Here is a 20,280-nt window from a genome sequence, read left to right on the forward strand (position 1 = left end):
CGTGGAGGGACACCGACCGAGGGGCCGCTTTTTTGCCCCCTGGTGGCTAGATCTGGCCTAGCAGTTGCAGGCGGAAGCTGCGCGCCGCGCCGGTGGGGATGGGTGGAAAGACTTTGCAGACAGTTAGAGGACTCCTCCTGCGCGAAGAACACTTCCGGAGGGAAAGAGAATCCTCTGGGAGAGCTCGTGGAAGCAGGGAACTCCCACAGGCCCTGCCATGTCCCCCTCACTCAGCGGGCTGCCTCAGCCACTTCCAGATCTTTGCCCTCGGGGACTCCACTCGCAGGTCTCAGGTGCCCAGGGACCTGGAAAAGGGAGGGGGGAGTGAAGACATAGGCTCTGTCTCAACCTAATAGAGGAGGTCAGTCGTGGGGCGCTGCTCCTCACCTTCTTTTTCTTCTTGTGCCCCCAGCCTTCCCAGAACTCCCATTCCCTCTGGACCCCAGCATCATATTCAAACCTGTAGTCAGGCTTCGGAGCTCCTACCAGCTACCCTGGCACACCTTAGCTTCCCTCCCCTCCAGCCAAGTGGCCCTCTGGGTTTCTCCTCATAAAAGAATCCCTCTTGAGGGATTCTAGGTGCCCACAACTGCTTCCCCTTATCCCCCTCAGGGCTTGAGACCCTTCCTCCCCTCCACCCCAAGCCCTTCCAGGTTATTGAAGGCCTTGTTCTTGCCGGCTTCCTTCCTTCTTTTTTGCTGTTCCTTTCAATTGGCTCACTTCCCTCCCTCTCCCCATTTCCCATTATCCTCTAAGACTGTCTGTCTGTCTGTCTTTCTTTCTTTCTTTCTTTCTCTTTCTTTTTCATGTTTATTTGTTTTGGAGAGAGAGAGACAGAAAGTGCATGCATGGAAGGGGCAGGAGGGGCAGAGAGAGAAAGAGAGAATCCCAAGCAGGCTCCGAGCTCACTGCCAGAGCCCAACTCGTGACCTGAGCCGAAATGAAGAGTCAGGCCGACTGAGCCACCTGGGCGCCCCGAGAATTCCTTTTTCTATGGGCACTTCATGCACACAGGGACCCTGACTGACTCAACATTTCCCTTTTCCTCCTGGAATCCTTCTCTGACCAACCCATGGACTTATTCATTCAAAAACCATTTTTCAGGACCTACTATGCGCTGGGCACTGGATGAGACGATGAGTATGTGTTGGGGAACAAGACAGATGTGTCACCCTCAGAGCCTGCAGTCTAGGTGGGGACGGATAAGTGAACAAGTGATCTCAGTTCATTGTCATGAAGCCTTGGGGAGCATCTCGGAGAGACACCTATCCTGGACTTGGGAGTCTGGAAAGTTTCCGGCTTGGGAGCAACATCTGAGCTGAGACTTACTCTAGCCTAAGGTGTGGTTCCGCCCAGGTGAACAGTACATCTCACTGGAGGCCTAAAGATAGAACAGGATTCCAACAAGGGACCTCACCAGATGTTATGGCGGGGGGGGGGGGGGGGGGGATCTCTAAGGCTGCACTCCCAAACAACCCATTTCTTTTTTAAGATTTTATTTTTGGGGGCGCCTGGGTGGCTCAGTCAGTTGAGCTTCCGACTTCGGCTCAGGTCACGATCTCACCGTCTGTGAGTTCGAGCCCCGCATCGGGCTCTATGCCCACAGCTCAGAGCCTGGAGCCTGCTTCGGATTCTGTGTCTCCCTCTCTCTCTAACCCTCCCCCACTCATGCTCTGTCTCTCTCTGTCTCAAAAATAAATAAAACATTAAAAAAAAATTTTTTTTTTAAGATTTTATTTTTTATTTTTCTGACTTTTTTTGAGATTTTATCTTTTAAGAGCCCACAACCCCAAGATCAAGAGTCGCACGCTCTACCGACCGAGCCAGCCAGCTCTCCCCCAAACAACCTATTTCTAATAAATTTTCCAAGTCCCAAAAGAAAGAGGACTAACCTGAGAATCTAGAGTATGTGACCTTGGCCTAGTCACACCCAGTCTCTGGGCCTTAGTTTTTTCAAATGGAAATCAAGAGGGTTGGGGTTTATCTTCAGGCTCTTTATCAGGAAGATAGCAATTAAATAGAAGGCTTGGTTAGTTAAGAGAGAAATACTCACTTAGCTCTGGTGGGCTTGGGGAGGGATAGCAGCATTCAGAAGCCCAGGAGAGGCTACCACAAGCAGGGGCCCAGAGAAAGCCACCTCCTACCCCTCACCGTACACGTTGACTGGCAGGTTTTTTTTTCTCCTTCAATGTTTATTTTAATTTTTTTTATAACAACGTTCATTCATTTTTGAGAGACAGACCACGACGGGGGAGGGGCAGAGAGAGAGGGAGACACAGAATCGGAAGCAGGCTCCAGGCTCTGAGCTGTCAGCACAGAGCCGGACGTGGGGCTCGAACTCACAAACTGTGAGATTGTGACCTGAGCTGAAATCGGACATTTAATTGACTGAGCCACCCAGACACACCCTATTTATTTTTGAGAGAGAGAGAGAGAGAGGAGAGAGAATCCCAAGCACGCTCCACGCTATCAGCACAGAGTCTGACATGGGGCTTGAACTCACAAACCTGTGAGATCATGACCTGAGCCGAAAACAAGAGCTGGCCACTTAAACGACTGAGTCACCCAGGAGCCCATCGCCTGGCAGTTCTGAGTGCTGGGAACATTTAATTTCTGCCATCAACTGAAGGCATGAGCCTTTCTAAGACGGTGCTGGGAGGAGCGAGCATGGGGGCAGGGAGCACACATAGGATACATTTAGTTGCCGCATTAATTTGCTCTCAAGTGTAGCACTCCAGAGCTTTTGTTTTTAGGAGATAGAATGTTCCCAAGTAAGGAAACTGAGGCCCAGAGTGGTGAAAGGACTTGCCCCACACCACGTGGCTGGTGAGCAACGGCTAGAAGCGATGCCCAGGCCTCCTGATTCCCAGTCCAGACCCTTTCCACCACACCACTGTAGCATTTGCTTCCAACTTTCCATTGGACTTCTTCCTGTGTCTGGCTCATTTCCCTGGGAGGCCACGAGATCTGGGAAGGCAGGCTTGGCCTTCTTATCTGGACATCCCCCAGAGCCTGGTGCAGAGCTCTGAACTCAGGGAGGGGTGCCCAGATGCCCCAGGCACCCCCATGCCCCCTTTTCTGTCTCATCATGAGTGTCTTTACAGGCACGGAACTCTCTGGCCCAAGGGAAAAATGGCACCCCTGGATTGCGGACAACCCCCTGAACGAGGCATATCCTCAGTCCCAGCAGGGCCTAAAGCCTGCTCTGTGACTTCCAGAAACCGCTCTGTGATGGACTTCCGGGGGCCTTATCTTCTCCATCTGTCAAGACCCATAACCCCTTCTAATTGCTAGGGTACTTGCAACTTGAAGTCCCAGATGAGGAAATGTTTTTACAAGACGTAACTCTGAGGTAAGGGAAGAAGCTTCACGATCCAGTCTGTTTCGCAGAATCCCGCAGCCTCGGGACCCCGTCTGCTGGGACTAGGGTACCGCCTCACGGGGTGCCCACACCCTCGCACTGTGCTGGACCCCGCGGAAGTTGCAGGAAACGAAACCTGAATCTATTCTGCGATCCCGCCAACTAATTTCCCACAACCAAAAATAATTTCAACAAGGAATCCCAATTTTCACTTGTATCTCTTCGGGCTGCTGCAGTTCATGACCTACAAGCCCGCTTGTTAAAATTCCCTTCCCCCTTTTCTGCTACACCTTGCAGCAGCTACCTGTCTCTCTGCCTCTCTCTCTGTCCTCTGGAGTCAACACAGCTTTTCTGCCTCTCTTTGCCCGCTCTCTTCTCCTTAGCGTATGGACTGGCTTAGCCTGTCAGGCTTCATTATTTTCCCTTTCTTTCACCCGTTACCCAGATTCTAACACACAAGGAAGCTGCTTGGTTCCTGCCTCCTGTTTCTCCCCAGCTATTCCTCCAGTTCTCTGTATCACAAAAGCCCTGGAACTGAGTGGGCCTAGACAAGATTTCCAACAACAGGTGAGGGATAAAATTATCTTGGGGTGGGGGCAGGGAGAGGGGAGGCAGAGGGAGGCTGAGAACAGTCAATGATGGATAAGTTTTGATCCTCTAACAGGCACCTGCCCTCAAGGAGCTTATGAGGTGGAGACAGTTAAAACGCAATAAACGTTGCTAAATAATTAAAAGATGTGGACCTGATGTGATCAGCGCGGCATCCTCGGGGAGACCTGTGGAGAAAGAGGAGATTGACCTCAGGTCCAGGGGAGGGCAAGGGCTTAGTAAGGGGCACAGAAAGAAGAAAAGCAATGGAATCACAGATCTGGGTGGGAAGGGGCCTCAACAAAGAACAACTACCTAGTTCAGGTTCTTTCTGATGCTCAGCTAACAGCCCTGGCAAGCAGGGGATCAATCACCGTCTTCTTGAACACCTCCAGCCGTGGGAAACTTACTGTCTCCCAAGGAAGCCAGTTCCATTTATGAACATTTGTGGGTTTTCTTTTTAAGTTTATTTCTTTATTTTGAGAGAGAGAGAGAGAGAGAGAGAGAGAGAGAGCGAGCGCTTGTGCACCAATAGGGGCAGGGAGAAAGAGAGAATCCCAAGCAGCCTTCATGCTGTCAGCACAGAGCCCCATGTGGGGCTTGATCTCATGAACCATGAGATCATGACCTGAGCCGAAATGATGAGTCAGACATTCACTTAACCGACTGAGCCACCGAGGTGACCCTGGCTTTTGGTTTTAATTAAAGTTATTTCATGTATTTAAAGTAAGTCTAGGCCCAACATGGGGCTTGAACTTACAACCCTGAGATCAAGAGTCATATGCTCTACTGACTGAGCCAGCCAGGCAGCCCTATGAACGAGCATTTGTTTTTCCTTCCTTTGAGCTGAACTCTCTCCCAGTGGTCTTTACTTATTAGTCCGCACGCGCTACCTCCTCGGGTCACAAAATGTAAGACTAGTTCTTCCTCCTCATGATAACCCTTCACTTATTTGAGCTTCAATGACTCCTGACTCTTCTCCTCCTACCCAACCTAAATATTCCCAGTTCAATAAACCCTCACTCCCATGATAACACCTGGCCAATTTAGAGTCAAGCAAGGCTGTCAATCCTCTCCTTTATTCCAAATACCGTATCTCTATTAATACGACCTAAAATTGAATTTACTTTTGGCAACCATATCATGCTGATGACTCAGACTGAACTTACTAAACCCCTCATTTCTGTGATTCTGTTTCACCCGAACTGCTTTTTCTTTTTTCTTTTCTTTTTCTTTTTTCTTTTTTTTTCTTTTTTTCACGTGAACTGCTTCTAAGCCTCACCATTGTACAATGCTGAGGTCTTACACGGACCTTTGATCATTTCATCTTGTTAAGTTGGCCTGACATTCTACGCATGGAGACGATTGGGGGATCCTTATCTTGTCCTTCAAAGTGTTTACTATCCTTCCAGGGCTATATGTGTGAAATGTGCTACTACGTTTTCATATCAGATAATGATAAAAAATATTTAACGGGACAGAGATGAAGACAAAACTCTAAATGACACAGTTGTCCTCCTGGTTGATACCAGTCTGTGTCACACTGAGACGATGATACATGGTTTTGTAGGTGGGATGGAGTCAGATGGTAATGAGCCTCCAACATGTAAAGAAAGAATAAGAAAATAGATTCAGAAGGTTTTTGAGCACAAGAGTCTTATGGCAACAGGTTGATGTAGCAAAAAATAAAACACCAACTTTGGAACTCTGCACATCTGAAGCTGAATCTCAGCTCGATCGCTTTCTCGCTGTAGAACTTTGAGCAAATTACTTTAACCACTCAGAACATCAATTTCTTCTCTTGTAGTATGGGATAACGCCTCCTCGACTGTGGAGATTAAGTGAGATGATATATATGAAAAGCCTCATACATAAAAGGCTCTCAATAAACTAAGAAGAAAAAGCAGGAGAAGGAAGGAGGAGAGAAGAAAGTCGTGTTTAGAACAGGCTTAGTTTCGGCGGGGGGGTGGGAGGCGGGCGGGGGCGGGTAGGGGTGGCAAATTTATGATAGGCCCAAGTAAAAAACCCAAGTGTAAAATGAGCCTCTGGTGAGGCCCAGATTGACTGGATGCTTGGTCTAGGGCAATATATACGAAATGGCGGAGCGCTGGAAGTGGATCTGGGTGACATTTCAAAAGGAGAAGTGATTCACCTTGGATTCTGGCTACGTGTGTGGAGAATGACAGAGAGGAGACACGGGAGCACAAAGAGAGGAAATGGATTAGGGAAGAAGGGTTCAGGGGCGTCTGGGTGGCTCCAAGTGTCCAACTTTGGCTCAGGTCATGAACTCACGGTCCGTGAGTTCGAGCCCCGCTTCGGGGCTCTGTGCTGACAGCTGGGAGCCTAGAGCCTGCTTCGGATTCTGCGTCTCCCTCTGTCTCTGCCCCTCCCCCGCTCATGCTCCGTCTGTCTCTCAAAAATAAACATTAAAAATTAAAAAAAAAATAGAAGGGTTCGTGTTTAGAGTGGTGGAAGTTGGCACGATAGTAGGACATCCCAGGGGGGTATCACCAACGAGCGGGTGGAGAGATTTAAGGGGAACTGTGTGCAGAAGAAGTCAGAGGGAAGGTTAGGTGTTTCGGAAGCACCCTGGTAGCTGTAGCCATTGGGTCAGGTCTCTGAGGGTGAGGTGGGAAGGTGGGAATCGAACCGACAACACTAGCCTACAGGACACCCCAGAGCCACGCTGATTTCCCTCCCCACCCCCACCCCCCACCTGTCAGAGCTGAACCGGAAAAACTCGACCTCACATTCACCTTTGTATCATGGGCCTCAGTCCAGGGCCCGCTGGGACCCGAACCCTGTCCCTCCAGGCCTTTCTGCTTCTCGGCCCTGATATCAGAAGGACATGAGTTCTTATCTGGTCAACGGACTCTAGCTTGTTGCTACAATCATGGGCTGGAAAAGGGAGAGACGGGAGGGGACCTGTAGAGAGAGATTTGGACGGAAGCGGGTGGGGACAAATGGAGAGCGAGTGAGAAACACAGAAGCTGGGACAGGCAGGGCAAGGTGGGCACCATGAGTAGGTAGAAATGCGGGCTGATGGAGGAGAAAAAGAGAGACCGAAGGAGGGGGCAGAAAAAAAGATTTGCCGAGAAACTGATGAAGTGCAACTGAGAAAACTGTTGCCATGGTGACGGGTCCAGAGGAGGGAGTAGGAATATCAATCGGATTATGAGTTGGGGGAACGGGGAGGGGGTCGCTCAAGACCCAGAGGCAGTGCCCCCCACCCCCGCTGGCCGGCCCCAGCAGCCCTCCCGCAGCGTGAGGACCGCCTTCCTGAGAGGCCTCCCAGAGGCCAGCCCAGGGAGGACCGTGGGGACACAAGCATGGGAGGGGCCCAGGGCTCTGGCACTTTCTCCCCTCCTCTCCAGCCTGGGCTGGCACAGATCTGTACCCCCCCCTCCCCCCCACCTCAGCGTGCCTCACTGGCTCTGGGACAACCTGCTCCACCCACCCTACTTTCTGTCCTCCCCACGTCTTCCTCCTCGCAGCCCCCAAGTGAAGCTGGGGGAGGGGACTTGTGTTAAGAACCTACTGTGTGCCCCGCACGGTGTTGGGCACCTCGTGCCTTGTTTCATCCGGGGCCTCACCGCAGCCCCGTGGGCTAGGGGCGCCCCCCCCACCGGCAGACAGGAAACCCAGACCAAGGCCCCAAGCTGGAAAGTGGCCGCCGCCTAGCTGGCCCATCTGCTCCAAAGCCATTTTCTGTCCTCCGAGCCCCCTGCCTACCCTTCGCGGCCCGCTTTCCGCCCCCTCAGGCCAGGATGGGAGGTGCTGGGGGGAGGCCCCGTTCAAGGCTCGAGCTCCATTCCTAGAGACAGAGAATTGGGGACACTTGAGGCAAATGTGCCACAGCCAGCACGGCCTCCAGGCTAAGTGGGAGGCGCAGGGGAGCTCAGAGCTCAGGGCTAGGGGAGTGGGGAGGAAGGGCTGAGGGGGAGAGGACTGTGGGGCTGAGGGGAAGCTCTGAGGCAGGCGTTTCCGGCAGAGCTGAGGAGAAACTTCCAGCAAGGCCCAGTGGGGAGCACTCAGGCTTGCAGCGTCTGAGCTGGTGAGTGAGTGTGACTGGGGGCTGGTGTTTGATTGCAGGTCCCTGCAAGTGGAAGTGGCTATGTGGTGGCGGCGGCGGCGGCGGGGGGGGGGGGGGGGGGGGGGGGGGGGAGGGGGGAGGGAGGGGGGCTGTCTCCCTCCCCCTCCCTCGGGCGGCTGTACAAATAACAGTTTTGTAAAGGGCACCGGATCTGATGTGCATATCAAACAGGGCCTGAGGAGATGGGAGAAGGCAGAGTTCAGGGCTGTGACCTTGGGTAGCCGTGCCAAGACTACCCCTCCCTGCCCGAGGGTGGAGTGGGGTTCCAGAGGATTCTGACCCCTTCCCACCGCCTTGCTTTTCCTTCTAGTGGCCACCTTGAAACACCTCCCTGTTCTCTCTGGGGATTGGCTGGAGCCACAGCCTAACCCGGAAGTTGCTGGGGGTGGGGGGTGGGGCAGAAATTAGCTGGACCCCAAGAGGGGCTAAAGGTCACAATTCTGTTGCCCCCCCCCCCCCCCCCCGACCGGTTCGCTGGGTTTGAGTTCCCAGGTCTCTGCCCCTCACCCCTGTAGAGGGGGGTGAGGGGATAGAACGCCTTCCTCTGCAGACGTGACCCAGGGAAGACTGACCCAGACCCGCTCACCCCTTCACTCTCCACCTATTTATCCCGGGAAGCCCTCCTGACCTCCTTCCCCTGCCCATGTTAGGTTTCTACAGACAACTAGAAGGGGACCCGGCCTGAGGTAAAAGAACGGGTGGAAGGGAGTCCCCCCCCCCCCACAACTCCTACCCTCCTCTTTCACACCTGCCCTCCCGAGGCCGTCTGGTGCCTTGGCCCTTCCCTGAACCCCAGACCCAGCTCCACCCAGACAGCCAGTCCTTCAACACCCTCTTGTCCAGCCCCGTTGTCCTCATCCACACACCCTCGCTCCCAGACTGAAGCAATCTCCATGACTTCTACTTGCCAAAGCCAAGGAGCACACTTCGAATCTCTCTGGTGCCCTATGAACCAGTTTGCTGTGGGCCACGGGTCCTGGAAGCATTCTTTGGGGACCTGGGACACCACTCCCTCCTGGCTCTTTTCTTTTTTCTTCTAGGGAAGCTTCTCAGTCTCTTTGGCAGGCTCCTCTTTGCCTTTGACCCTAGTGGTGTTCCCCAGGCTCTGTCCTTGCTCTTGTCCTCTCACTGGGCCGTGCTCCTCCCCCAGGCTGCAGCTGTCACACCAGGGCCCACAGCCCTCCTGAGGTCCAGACCGGGAATCGCAGATCTCCAGCCCCTCCCAGAAAAACCTCCTCCCACCACCACCTGCACCCCAGCTGGTGAGGGTGCCGCCATCCACCCAGCTGCCCAAGCCACAGCCTGGGAGGCATCCTTCACCCTGCTCCCCACCCCGCCCCATAGCCCTCCCAGCCAAACCGTCACCTTAGAATTTTCTCTTCGGTCATTTCTTGCCCAGAATTGTATCTCAACAGTGTGTCAAGAGACATCTCAAATATCTCCCAACCACTCATCCAACACAATCTCTACAGTACAACGAAAATCATCTTTATAAGATACAAATTTGATCATGACACTCTCCAGTTTTAATCCTTCAAGGGCTTCTTTGTATCCTTAGGAGAAAAATTAAAATTCTTTAAACGGGCTTACAAAGCTCTTCATCTGGTCCTGGCTGCTTCTCCAGTGACTTCCCCAAATTCCACTCTTTTTTTTTTTTTAATTTTTTTTTTTCAACGTTTATTTATTTTTTGGGACAGAGAGAGACAGAGCATGAACGGGGGAGGGGCAGAGAGAGAGAGGGAGACACAGAATCGGAAGCAGGCTCCAGGCTCTGAGCCATCAGCCCAGAGCCTGACGCGGGGCTCGAACTCACGGAGCGTGAGATCGTGACCTGGCTGAAGTCGGACGCTTAACCGACTGCGCCACCCAGGCGCCCCTCACTCTTTTTTTTTTAATGTTTATTTTTATTTTTGAGACAGAGAAAGAGCACGAGCGGGGGAGGGTCAGAGAGAGGGAGACACAGAATCTGAAGCAGGCTCCAGGCTCTGAGCTGTCAGCACAGAGCCCAACGCAGGGCTCGAACTCATGGAGAACTCACGGACCGTGAGATTGTGACCTGAGCCGAAGAAGTCGGACGCTTAACTGACTGAGTCACCCAGGCGCCCCTCTTTTTTTTTTTTTTTTTAAGTAGGCTTCATGCCAGCGTGGTGCTGAGCGTGGGGTTTGAACTCACAACCCTGAGATCAAGACCTGAGCTGAGATCAAGAGTCAGACTTAACTGACTGAGCCACCCAGGTGCCCTCCATCAAATTCCACTTTAAACCTCCAGTCGCTTAATGAGCATTTGCAGCTCTTTCAGCCTAGAACAATCTCCCCTCTCGCTCCTTCCTCCCTCCACCTTCGCCCTGCTAATGCCTACTCAACTTTCAGATCTTCGCTTATTTACTACTTCCTCCAGGAAGCCCTCCAGGACTGCCCAAGCCCATGTAAGTTACCCTTTCAGTGAGGAGTCTCTCTGGCAAGTCATTTAGCGTCTCTGACCTTAGTTTCCTCATGAATACAATGAGGACAATAACAGTAGCCACCCACAGAGTTAGCTCTGAGGATTAAGCAAGAAAATATAGGAAGGACTTAGTGCACTGCCTGACATGTGGTAAACACTCGATAAATAATAGCTGTTAGCGTTACTTTTTCTACTGAAATCCTGCTGTAGTGAAATAGTGGACTCTTCAGTATCTCCCATTATACCATAATTTTCCGGGAGAGCAATCGTACTCACCTCTGAATGCCCGGTACTTAGCACAGTGACTGGTACAAAGGCACGTAAGAAACATTTATTGAATAAATTAATTCATATTCATTCGGGCCACTATTATTTCCTGGGTCGATTAGCTCTCCTTCAGGCCTAAGGAGAGGCTTAATTACCCCGCAGTCAAGCCTCCGCCTTTCCTACAATACTGAATTTTGCCACTTCCCTGCTTAAACCCTGTCAGGGGCTCCTGGCAGTCTGAAAAACATGGTGGGCCAGGCCTTTGCAGGGCGGTTGCCCAGAAGATCTGCTTCTTTAGATCTGCTCCTCCCGTCCCTCCCCTTCCACTGCCATCCCTCCTTGCCAGGCTCTGCCCCACTGGCTACAGGGAACCCCTCTGCTTTGACAACCCTGCAGCCTCTATCCCTTCAGCCTCAAATATGCTTCCTCCTTGCTCACTGGCAAAACACCACTCCCCTTCCGACACCCTGTCCCAGATGACACCATCTGGGGCACCCAGTGGCAAAGTTGGCCTCAAAGATGTATGTTGTTCAGTTTCACTCACCTTGTTTTACTGATTTGGTTACCTGCCTGGCCCCAGGGGTCCACAGCCCCTGTCCGACCTCACAATGTTGTGATCCATCCAGCTGCAGTGAGGGCCTCGGCTTTCTCTCCCCAGCAGCCACCTGGATGGCCGCCACTCTCCCTCCTGTCCCCGTCCACAAGCCCATGCATGCTTCATTCGACCTTGACCTCACCCCTCAGCGCCCCACTTCCTGGCACATCCAGTCACTCCTTTCTGTAACTAGCCCCATCTTGTTCTCCAACCCTTCGGGCTCGCCAATACCCTCAACTTTCCGTGCCTTGAGTCTGGACAACCTGACAGTTGTATCATTTCTGCACTCAAGCTGTTGTGTAATTTGAAAAACTCCCCAAATGTCAAAGTTAGTGTGACGGTTAGTTTTATGTGTCAACTTGACGGTGCCACGGTGCTCAGATATTTTGTGAAATGTTATTCTGGATGGCTCTGTGAAGATGTTTTTTGGGGCAAGATTAACATTCAAATCAGTGCATTTTGAGGGAAGGCAGATTATCCCATGGTGTGGTGGGCCTCATCCAATCAGTTGAAGGCCCTGAACAAACAAAGACTGACTTCCCCTCTCGCCTGCCCCACAAAGAAGGATTTCTGTTGGTAGATCACCTTTGGACTCCAACTGCAACTCTTTCCTGGGTCTCCAGCCTGCCTGCCTCCCCCTTTAGACTGTGGATTTGCCAAGCCTCCACGATCACATGAGCCAATTCCTTAAAATAAACCTCTCTCTCTATATATATACACATCCTGTCGGCTCTGTTTCTCCAGAGAACCCTGACTAATGCAGCCAGTGCCCCTGAAGACCAGTGGTCCCCAAGCTCAGCTGGGCCACAGCCACCAAACAGCCTTCCTCAAGGCCCCTGGTAGCTGTGTCCTCCTCTTCCCACAAATAGCTACTCAAACTCTCACCCCTCTTCAGGCCCCAAGCCCTTCTCCCCACTGAGTTTCCTACTTCCCAGAGAAAGTGGAGCCATCAGGACAAGCTCCCTTAATTTGCTTCTTGACTCCTCCTGTGGTTCTCCCCCCACCCTCTCTCCACAAAAGTATCACATTTCTCTCCCTTGTTGCCCCATTAGTTTCTCTCTGCTTTGAGAGTGTCACTCCTATGGCCAAAGGCTAATGACTCCACCTCTGATCTGAACCCCATTTTCTCCCTCCTCCAGTCACACCCCTCTCTCCCCTACGTCTTTACCTTTTTTTTTCTTCTTGATGCTTCTTGATTTATTTTTGAGAGAGAGAAAGAGAGAGAACGAGCAGGGGAGGGGCAGAGAGAAAGGAAGACAGAGGATCCCCAGCAGGCTCTGCACTGTCAGGACAGTGCCCCATGTGGGGCTTGACCCCACAAACTGCAAGATCATGGCCTGAATCGAAGTTGGAGGCTTACCCACTGAGCCACCCAGGTGCCCCTTTACCTTTAAAAACACAGCAGGTGAGCCTTTTCTGAATCCCAAACTCCCCTCTCCTTCCTTGTCTCCTTGCCTTCCTTTGTTTTACCTCTGCTTCTCCCCTCCCGGTCATCTCTAGACTCTTGCAGTCTGGCTTCTGTCTTCCTCACCTACAGGAAGCTGCCCCGAAGGATGTGTGTCCTTCAAGATGCCAAGCCCAGTGGACATTTCTCCGTCCTCCCCTTTGTATTAGTTGTCTATTACTACATAACAACGTACCCCCAAACTTAGCAGCCTGTGAGAACAAATATTATTCTGAGAGTCAGGAATCAGGAAAGACTTAGCTGGGAAGTTCTGGCTGAGTATCTTATGAAGGTGCAGTGAAGATGTTGACCTGGACCACAGTCATCCGAAGGCTTGACTGGGGCTAGAGGATCTGTTTCCAAGCTTGCTTATTCTCATGGCTCTTGTCTAGAGGCTTCGGTTCCATGCTGGATGTTGGCAGGAGGCCTCAATCCTTTGCCATAGGGACCTCCCCATAGGGGTGCTCCTATGCCTTCCAGAGTGAACAGTCCAAGAGAGAGCAAGAGGAAGGTGCGAGTCCTTTTATGATCTAGCCTCAGAAGTGACCATTGCCCCTGCTGAATTCTATTGGTCACACAGACTAACCCTGCTACAATATGCCAATCCATTACCTCCTGCCAATCCCTTCCCACACTGTTTCCAAAACGCTCTTTCCACAATTAGAACTCCTCAGAGGCTCTCTGTTTCCTTTAGGGTAAAAACCAAGCTCCTTAGTATAGGATCCAATGCCACCGGTGACCCAGCTGCTGGCGAGGGGTATTGTCCCCACTCATCTTTGAAGACCTCTTTCTAGCCAAGGTGTATTTGTTCACGGTTCCCAGAAAGTGTCAGGATAATTCACTTCCCTGAGCCTTTTCATATGCTGTTCCCTTTTTGGAATATCCTCTTCCACTGACTTCTCTTTTTTTTATTAAAAGTGTTTTTTTTTAAGTTTATTATTTATTTTTGACATAGACAGCTCAAGTGGGGAGAGGCAGAGAGAGAGAGAGAGAGAGAGAGAGAGAGAGAGAGAATCCCAAGCAGGCTCCATGCTAATAGCCTGATGTGGGGCTGAAACCCATGAACTGTGAGATCATGACCGGAGCCAAAACCAAGAGTGGGATGCTTCACCGACTGAGCCACCCAGGCGCCCCATCTTCTTACACTTATTTTAGCCAGGCTACCTCCAGTTCATTCTCCAAAACTCAGCAACTTGAGAGCAGGAATGGCTTCTTGTCCTCTCTGTGTCTCACCTATCATGGCAACTACCACTGAGCAGTTGTTTGACAGATGTTTACTGAATGAATACACGAGTGAGCAGGCAGTTCCTGTGTGCCTGGGACCCCGGTGGCATGCTTAGCATACAAGGAACAGCTGGCTCACATCTCCGTCACTTTCCCGTTCACACTACCTTTCCTGCCCAACCATTTCCCCCTGCATCGATGCCAGAATTGGGAAAACAAATTCCTATTTCTTCCTTTTAATTAATTAATTTTAAGTAGGTTCCATACCCAACGTGGGGCTTGAACTCATGACTCTGAGATCAAGAGTCGCATGCTCTACTGATCAAATTCTGAGCAGCTCTACTGATCAAATTCTATCCCACCTCATTCCCTACTAGCTCTGTGACCTCAGGAAACTCATTTATTGCCTCTGAGCCTCTAGACTTCATCTGCAGTAAGGGTTAAAGGAGAAGATAAGATGAATTACTTAAATTAATATTTATTGAACCACATATCATGCTAGGCACTCTTAAATAAATTAGCTTGAGTGATGGTCATATTGGTTCAGTGAGACAGATTTTAGGCCCTTTCTGCAGAGGAGGAAACTGCAACAGAGTACTCAGGTAGGTAACATGGTCACAAAGCTGGAAGAAGATTTGGGGTAAGTGGTTGTATCGTAGGGAGCATTACATAAAATAAAGGAGCATCTAGGTCTCTTTCAACCCTGAATGACACACAGATTTTTCTTTCCTTCCAGCCTTTTCCTCAGATCTCAAGGATTGAGGCCCTACCGTTTCCCATCAGACCAACATTTGGTAAGCCCTGCATATTACTTCTCGATCCAAGTCCCCGGGACTCCCCCAGTCTGCTCCCACCGACTGTGACAGTGATGGCCAATATTCCTCCTGCACCTTAATTTTAAAGCATTTTTACACCTGTCATATCTTGCTAGATGATTGAGAAGGAATGAGTCTTCCCATTTCATAGGTGAGAAAAATGAGGTTCAAAATGATATCACCTATCATCAGGAGGACAATAGTCCCCATCAGAGGCTCACATGCCCATGGAGTCAAGTGGACATGGGTTTTTTTTTATTTTTATTTTTTAATGTTTATTTATTTTTGAGACAGAGACAGAGCGTGAGCAGGGGAGGGGCAGAGACAGAGGGAGACGCAGAATCCAAAGCAGGCTCCAGGCTCCGAGCTGTCAGCACAGAGCCCGATGCGGGGCTCAAACCCAAGAACTGTGAGATCCTGACCTGAGCTGAAGTGGGACGCTTAACTGATTGAGCCACCCAGGCGCCCCAAGTGGACGTGTTTTTAGCTGACTGGCAAGCAGAAGAGTGGCATTCGGAGCAAGAACCATCGGTATACCAGACAGAGCTGGGTTCCCATCTGAGATCCCGTGGCTGCAAAACTACTACATTCTAGAAAAGATAAAAAGTACCATAATTCAAAAAGAGTAGGTCTGCTTTAAGAGCTAACCTTTTAGTCCAGGCAGAAGAGAGAGGTTAAGAACTCCCTGAAGGCAGAAACTTATTTTGCCTTTGCGTACCTGGTGCCTAGCACAGTTCTGGTACTTAATAAAATGTTTGTTGACCTGAGTACGGAGCTTGGCAGGAAGGAGGCAGAAGACAAAACTTGCATGAGTTTAGAATCAAGAATCTGAGGGGGAGACAGCCTAGGAGGTGTGGGTCCAAGAGAGAAACTCCAGACATTTGTGGCCCTGGTTCCTTTACTCCAAATCGTGAGGACATCCTCCAGAGGCACAGGGTGCTGTGGCTTTAAATGACTTCCGTGTGTCAATGAATCTGCTCTGCTAAAAGAGTTATCCTCTTGCTCCTGCGCTTGGCCTCCCCCTCCTCGCAGCTCCCCAAACCCTTCTCGGCCGCTGTGATGGGATAATTAGATGCGAGAGCTCAGCACAGATGATGCTCCAGTTGCTTAGCAACTAATGGTTTCCATGGAGACCGCAAAGCACAGCCTCCAGAGCAGCCAGTGAGCAGCTCGGCAGGGCAGGGAGAAGACGCAACTCTCAGTTCCTCCAGAAACCTGGGGAGGGCCGGGTGGGGAAGGGGGGCTGCAGGGAGAAGGGAGGGCTTAAAGGCACAGGGCCCTCTTATCCCTTTAAAATCCGGCCAGGGCTCTGCCCTGCCCTACCCCACTCTGCCCCACTCATAATTTCAGATGGGATGGGGGCTTAGATGTGGACCCAACACAACGCACCCTGCAAGAAACCCGACCTCTTCTTTCTGCTTCTTGGTTTATGAGTGAAATGGGAAGACATACCTCCCAAGCCTGAGCATAAACAGCCTTCCGGGTTAGTGATGGGATTTGAAGAGCGAGCATCAGGAAGATCCCCTCGCTCCTAGAATGCCACCACCTACTTCTTCCCTCTCTCCGAAGTTCGAAGTTCTCCTCAACGTGCAAACAGTCCTCTTTCAGTTTGTAGAATGATGGTAGGATCTGATGGAAAAGGGAACAAAAGCCAAGGTGCCGGAAAAACAGAATTCAGTTCTTCACCCCAAGGCAGCCTGTTCTGGGAGACTGGGGAAACACACCTGCCCCTGATCCCCACCAGTGTGTGTGTGTGTGTGTGTGTGTGTGTGTGTGTGTGTGTGTGTGTGTGTGTACGGGGTGCAATACGGAACATCTGGCAATTCAAAGTGTGGGCCTCTCAGACTAGCATCAATCGATGTTACCTGGAAACTTGTTAGAAATGTGGACTTTCAGGCTTCACCTCAGACCCACTGAATCAGAAACTGCATCTCATCCCTGGTGATTCATAGGCACATTCAATGTGGAGAAGCGCTGGTCTGAGACCCTCTGACCCTCTGCTTGGGTCTGTGAGTTCTATCTTTACCCTCACCCCCACCCCCCCACCCCGGGCTCACACTCCAGGCTTTGAACCTACCCTTCTTCCCACCATCGGAGTAAGGACACAGCCCCACCAACCCTTTGCTTCCTTACAGGACCCTGGCCCTTCTCTGGGTCTGGGGAAGACAGAATAGTTCATGGCACAGAGACCTACATCAGCGCTCTCTGTACAGCTCTTGGCCTTTCCCTGTGGAGTATCCCGCTTCCCACAGGTGACTTCCTCTCTGAATCTGTTTCCACATCTGCAAAAAGGAGCCTGTGACATCTGCAGCCCCTTGGCTGTAGGGATAAGTATGTTGGCTCATGTCCACAGTGGGCACTTTCTCCTCGTCTCTCCTTGCTTTCTGCTTATAACTCCCCTTTCACTTCGGTCTAATCCAGCACAGGGCTGGGGGATGCGGTCAGAGGAGTTGTGTCTCTTTTTCATTTTCTCTTACCAGGTCTGTTTCTCCTCTTTATTCTCAATCGTTTCAACAGTGGTTGCTGAGCCAGGCTGACTGTGCCCACCGCTGCTGGATGGGGTTGATGGCCACCCCTCCGGTCTCTCTGGAAGTCTTCCCTAGCGTCCCTCTGCCCAGCTCTCCGGAGGAACCCGGAGGCTCGCATACTCCCTGGCACCCACACCCCTCGGCCTCTCCCAGAGCAGCAGTACCTGGGCCTCAGTGGACACCATGAAGAGGAGCCCCTGGGTCTGCTGCCCCCGTCCCCTCCTACCAGCCTCAGTTTCCCTCCCATCCTCGCCCGGCCAAGGCCCTGGCAGAAGCCCCTCAGCGTTGCTTTCCTTTTCTTGCATGCCACGGCAATCTCATAACTCGCTGCACTCCTGGGAAGACTCCCATACCTGAGGGGGCCAGTCCTCCACAGGCCATGCCCCAGATGCACGCACAGGCAAGAATACTCAGGCCCTAACATGCGGGAGTCCCAGAAGAAGGGGTGATTTCCGCCTCCCACTTTAGTTACTCTGCCCCTCTGCAGTTGACTAAGCCAGCAAGATCCAGCCAGGGCATCCCCACTTCTGACCTGAGAGCCAGCTCCCCCTCCTGAAAAACCTGTCTGGGGGCCTGCCCTGAGGCTGTAGGACCCAAAGGGCAGGTTGGACAGGATTCCCCTCCAGCCACTCCCACCCCAAGACAAAATCAGCCACCCCAGGGGCCAGGCCTCACTTGCCTCAGGAAGCCTCAGCCTGCCAGCACCTGTCCCAGCTCCCAGCCCAGCTATGGCATCCCCACTGCCCTTCCGGACCTTGCCCTTGAACCTGATTCTGCTGACTGTCCTGGCCCTGGGGGCTGCAGGTCTCTGCCTTCCCTGGCGGGGGTGTGGGGAGGGGAGGCACTGGGCCTTCCAGGGCTCCCAAAGCAGAGCTGGCCTGGCTGGTTGGGGGTGGGGAGCTGATGATGGCAGTGACCAGGCATCAGTCACTGAGCCCAGGGGACACTCCTGGTCCTCTTCCAAACCCAGGAGGCAGAGAGATGTGCCGAAGGGCCCAGGGCTAAGGATTGGGGTAAGGTTGACCTCTGCCCCCTACTGACACCCAGGATCTGGCCGCTTGGCGGAGGACCCGGCTTTTGCGTCCCAAGCCTGCCACCTGGTGGTCACACAAGCAAAGGCCCGTGTTCTGCCGGCGGACTGCAGCACGGCAGGGGAGGACTCTGCATCCTTAGAAATGGCCCCCAGGGGTCAGGGCCAGGAAAGGGGATTGCGTGCCCCCACCCCGAACTCCCTCTTGGCTCCCCAGCAGACTTCAACATCTCAAGCGTTTCTGGTCTGCTGTCCCCGGCGCTGACGGAGAGCCTGCTAGTTGCTTTGCCCCCCTGTCACCTCACAGGGGGCAATGCCACGCTCATGGTCCGGAGAGCCAATGACAGCAAAGGTTTGCTACCCCCCTCCCAAAGTGGCCCCCTAATCCCCAGAGACCCCTACCCAGGCCACCACCAGCACCCTTTCTCCCACTCCTGCCTTCCTGTAGACCTTTCTCTTGAGCCATCCATACTCTGCTGCCCCTTCTCTTTGGGGCCTCCAGAAACATGACCCTGACCTCACCCCCGATTTCCTGTCCAGTGGTGAAATCCAGCTTCATGGTGCCTCCGTGCCGTGGGCGCCGGGAGCTGGTGAGCGTGGTGGACAGTGGGGCTGGCTTCACCGTCACCCGGCTCAGTGCATACCAGGTGACAAACCTCGCGCCAGGAACCAAATACTAGTAGGTACCAGATCCAGGCCTGGGGCACCTGTTGGCGGAGGCGGGGGGTTGATAGGAAGAGAAGCTGAGTCCTAACATTTGGTGGGAGGTGATATGGTCAGCCTGGCGGAGAAAGTGAGGGTGCAGCTGACGGCGTCTAGAAGGGGCCTCTCTTGGAGGAGGGCACGGCTACGAAGGAGGGTGCCTGGGCTCCGTCTTCTTCCAAGTCCCAGATAATCACTGAGGAGTCTCCACTCTCTCTCTCAAACCCCACTACAAAAGCGTTTCCTACCTAGTGACGAAGGGGGCATCCACTGAGTCCAGTAGAGAGATCCCGATGTCCACGCTGCCTCGTAAGTAACATCAGGGTCCCCCAAACCTCCCCTGGCCCTCCCACCCCATCCCCCGGCTGCCCCTCCCTGTGCCCCCTTAGCTTCTTTGTACCTGTGTCCTCGTACTAAGCCCTTGGCATTTTAAGTGCCTGTTGGCTCGTCTCATAAACTAAAGGTTCTATGCGTGTCGGGATGGTGCCCGATTAATTTCTGTACCCTCAGTGACCAACATAGGAGCTGCTTCGTAAATGTTTGCGTGATGGATGTGTGGATCAGTTGGCTGGGTGGATGAATAAATGGACGAAGGATGGCTGGATGAGACGGAGAGCGTGGGGTCAGGATAGGGGCTCTTCCTGCCCACGAAGGCCTCCCCGCTCTGTCTTCCGACAGGGAGGAATATGGAATCCATTGGGCTGGGGATGGCCCGGACGGGGGGCATGGTAGTCATCACGGTGCTGCTCTCTGTCGCCATGTTCCTTCTGGTCGTGGGCTTCATTATCGCCCTGGCACTGGGCGCCCGAAAGTGAGGAGGCCCTCACCAGGCAGCAGGCCTCCAGAGGGTCCGCGACGCTATCCATGTCCCCAGCCCCCGGCTTTGCGCTCTGTGCCTGCCTCCTTTCCTGAAAACGCTGCCTGCTCCCAGACCTCAACCTGGAGGCTTTGGCCTTTTCAGTGCCTTCACCTCCCCTCCCTGCCCCCTCTCACTGGAGCCCTTTCCTCCCTCTGCCCCTCCCCTTGTCCCCAGTGCCTCACCTTCTCCCCACACTTCCTGTCATCCCCTCACCCCCACTCTTGTCAGAATTGGCGCTCCTTCCACTTCACCTCTTTAATCTCCCCCTCCCTCAACAATTCACCCCTCCCGCAGTGATGGAAGTCTCCAGAATAAAGTCTGATGCCGCCTC

The 20,280-nt window shown here is 52.5% G+C and overlaps 1 protein-coding gene and 2 long non-coding RNA genes across 3 annotated transcripts; 2 read left to right on the plus strand and 1 right to left on the minus strand.

The window, feature by feature from the left end:
- Positions 1 to 915: 915 nt before the first annotated feature.
- LOC115526128 lies at positions 916 to 4,393 on the plus strand. The gene is made up of 3 exons (XR_004344194.1): positions 916 to 1,340; positions 3,105 to 3,352; positions 3,807 to 4,393. It is a non-coding gene; the product is annotated as an uncharacterized LOC115526128 (long non-coding RNA).
- Positions 4,394 to 5,440: 1,047 nt separating this feature from the next.
- Positions 5,441 to 7,825, minus strand: LOC115525605. Its single transcript, XR_003972403.1, has 3 exons — positions 7,682 to 7,825; positions 5,648 to 5,777; positions 5,441 to 5,546 (listed from the first exon to the last, which is right to left on the minus strand). It is a non-coding gene; the product is annotated as an uncharacterized LOC115525605 (long non-coding RNA).
- A 115-nt stretch (positions 7,826 to 7,940) lies between these two features.
- On the plus strand, positions 7,941 to 20,280 carry UPK2 (uroplakin 2). The gene is made up of 7 exons (XM_030333350.1): positions 7,941 to 8,003; positions 14,752 to 14,809; positions 17,348 to 18,162; positions 18,606 to 18,740; positions 18,929 to 19,067; positions 19,329 to 19,399; positions 19,769 to 20,280. Exons 3-7 carry the CDS (start codon positions 18,087 to 18,089, stop codon positions 19,903 to 19,905), a joined length of 558 nt encoding a protein of 185 aa, XP_030189210.1. The 5' UTR covers positions 7,941 to 8,003; positions 14,752 to 14,809; positions 17,348 to 18,086; the 3' UTR covers positions 19,906 to 20,280.

Source organism: Lynx canadensis, chromosome D1, assembly GCF_007474595.2.
Source record: "Lynx canadensis isolate LIC74 chromosome D1, mLynCan4.pri.v2, whole genome shotgun sequence".
NCBI lineage: Eukaryota > Metazoa > Chordata > Mammalia > Carnivora > Felidae > Lynx > Lynx canadensis.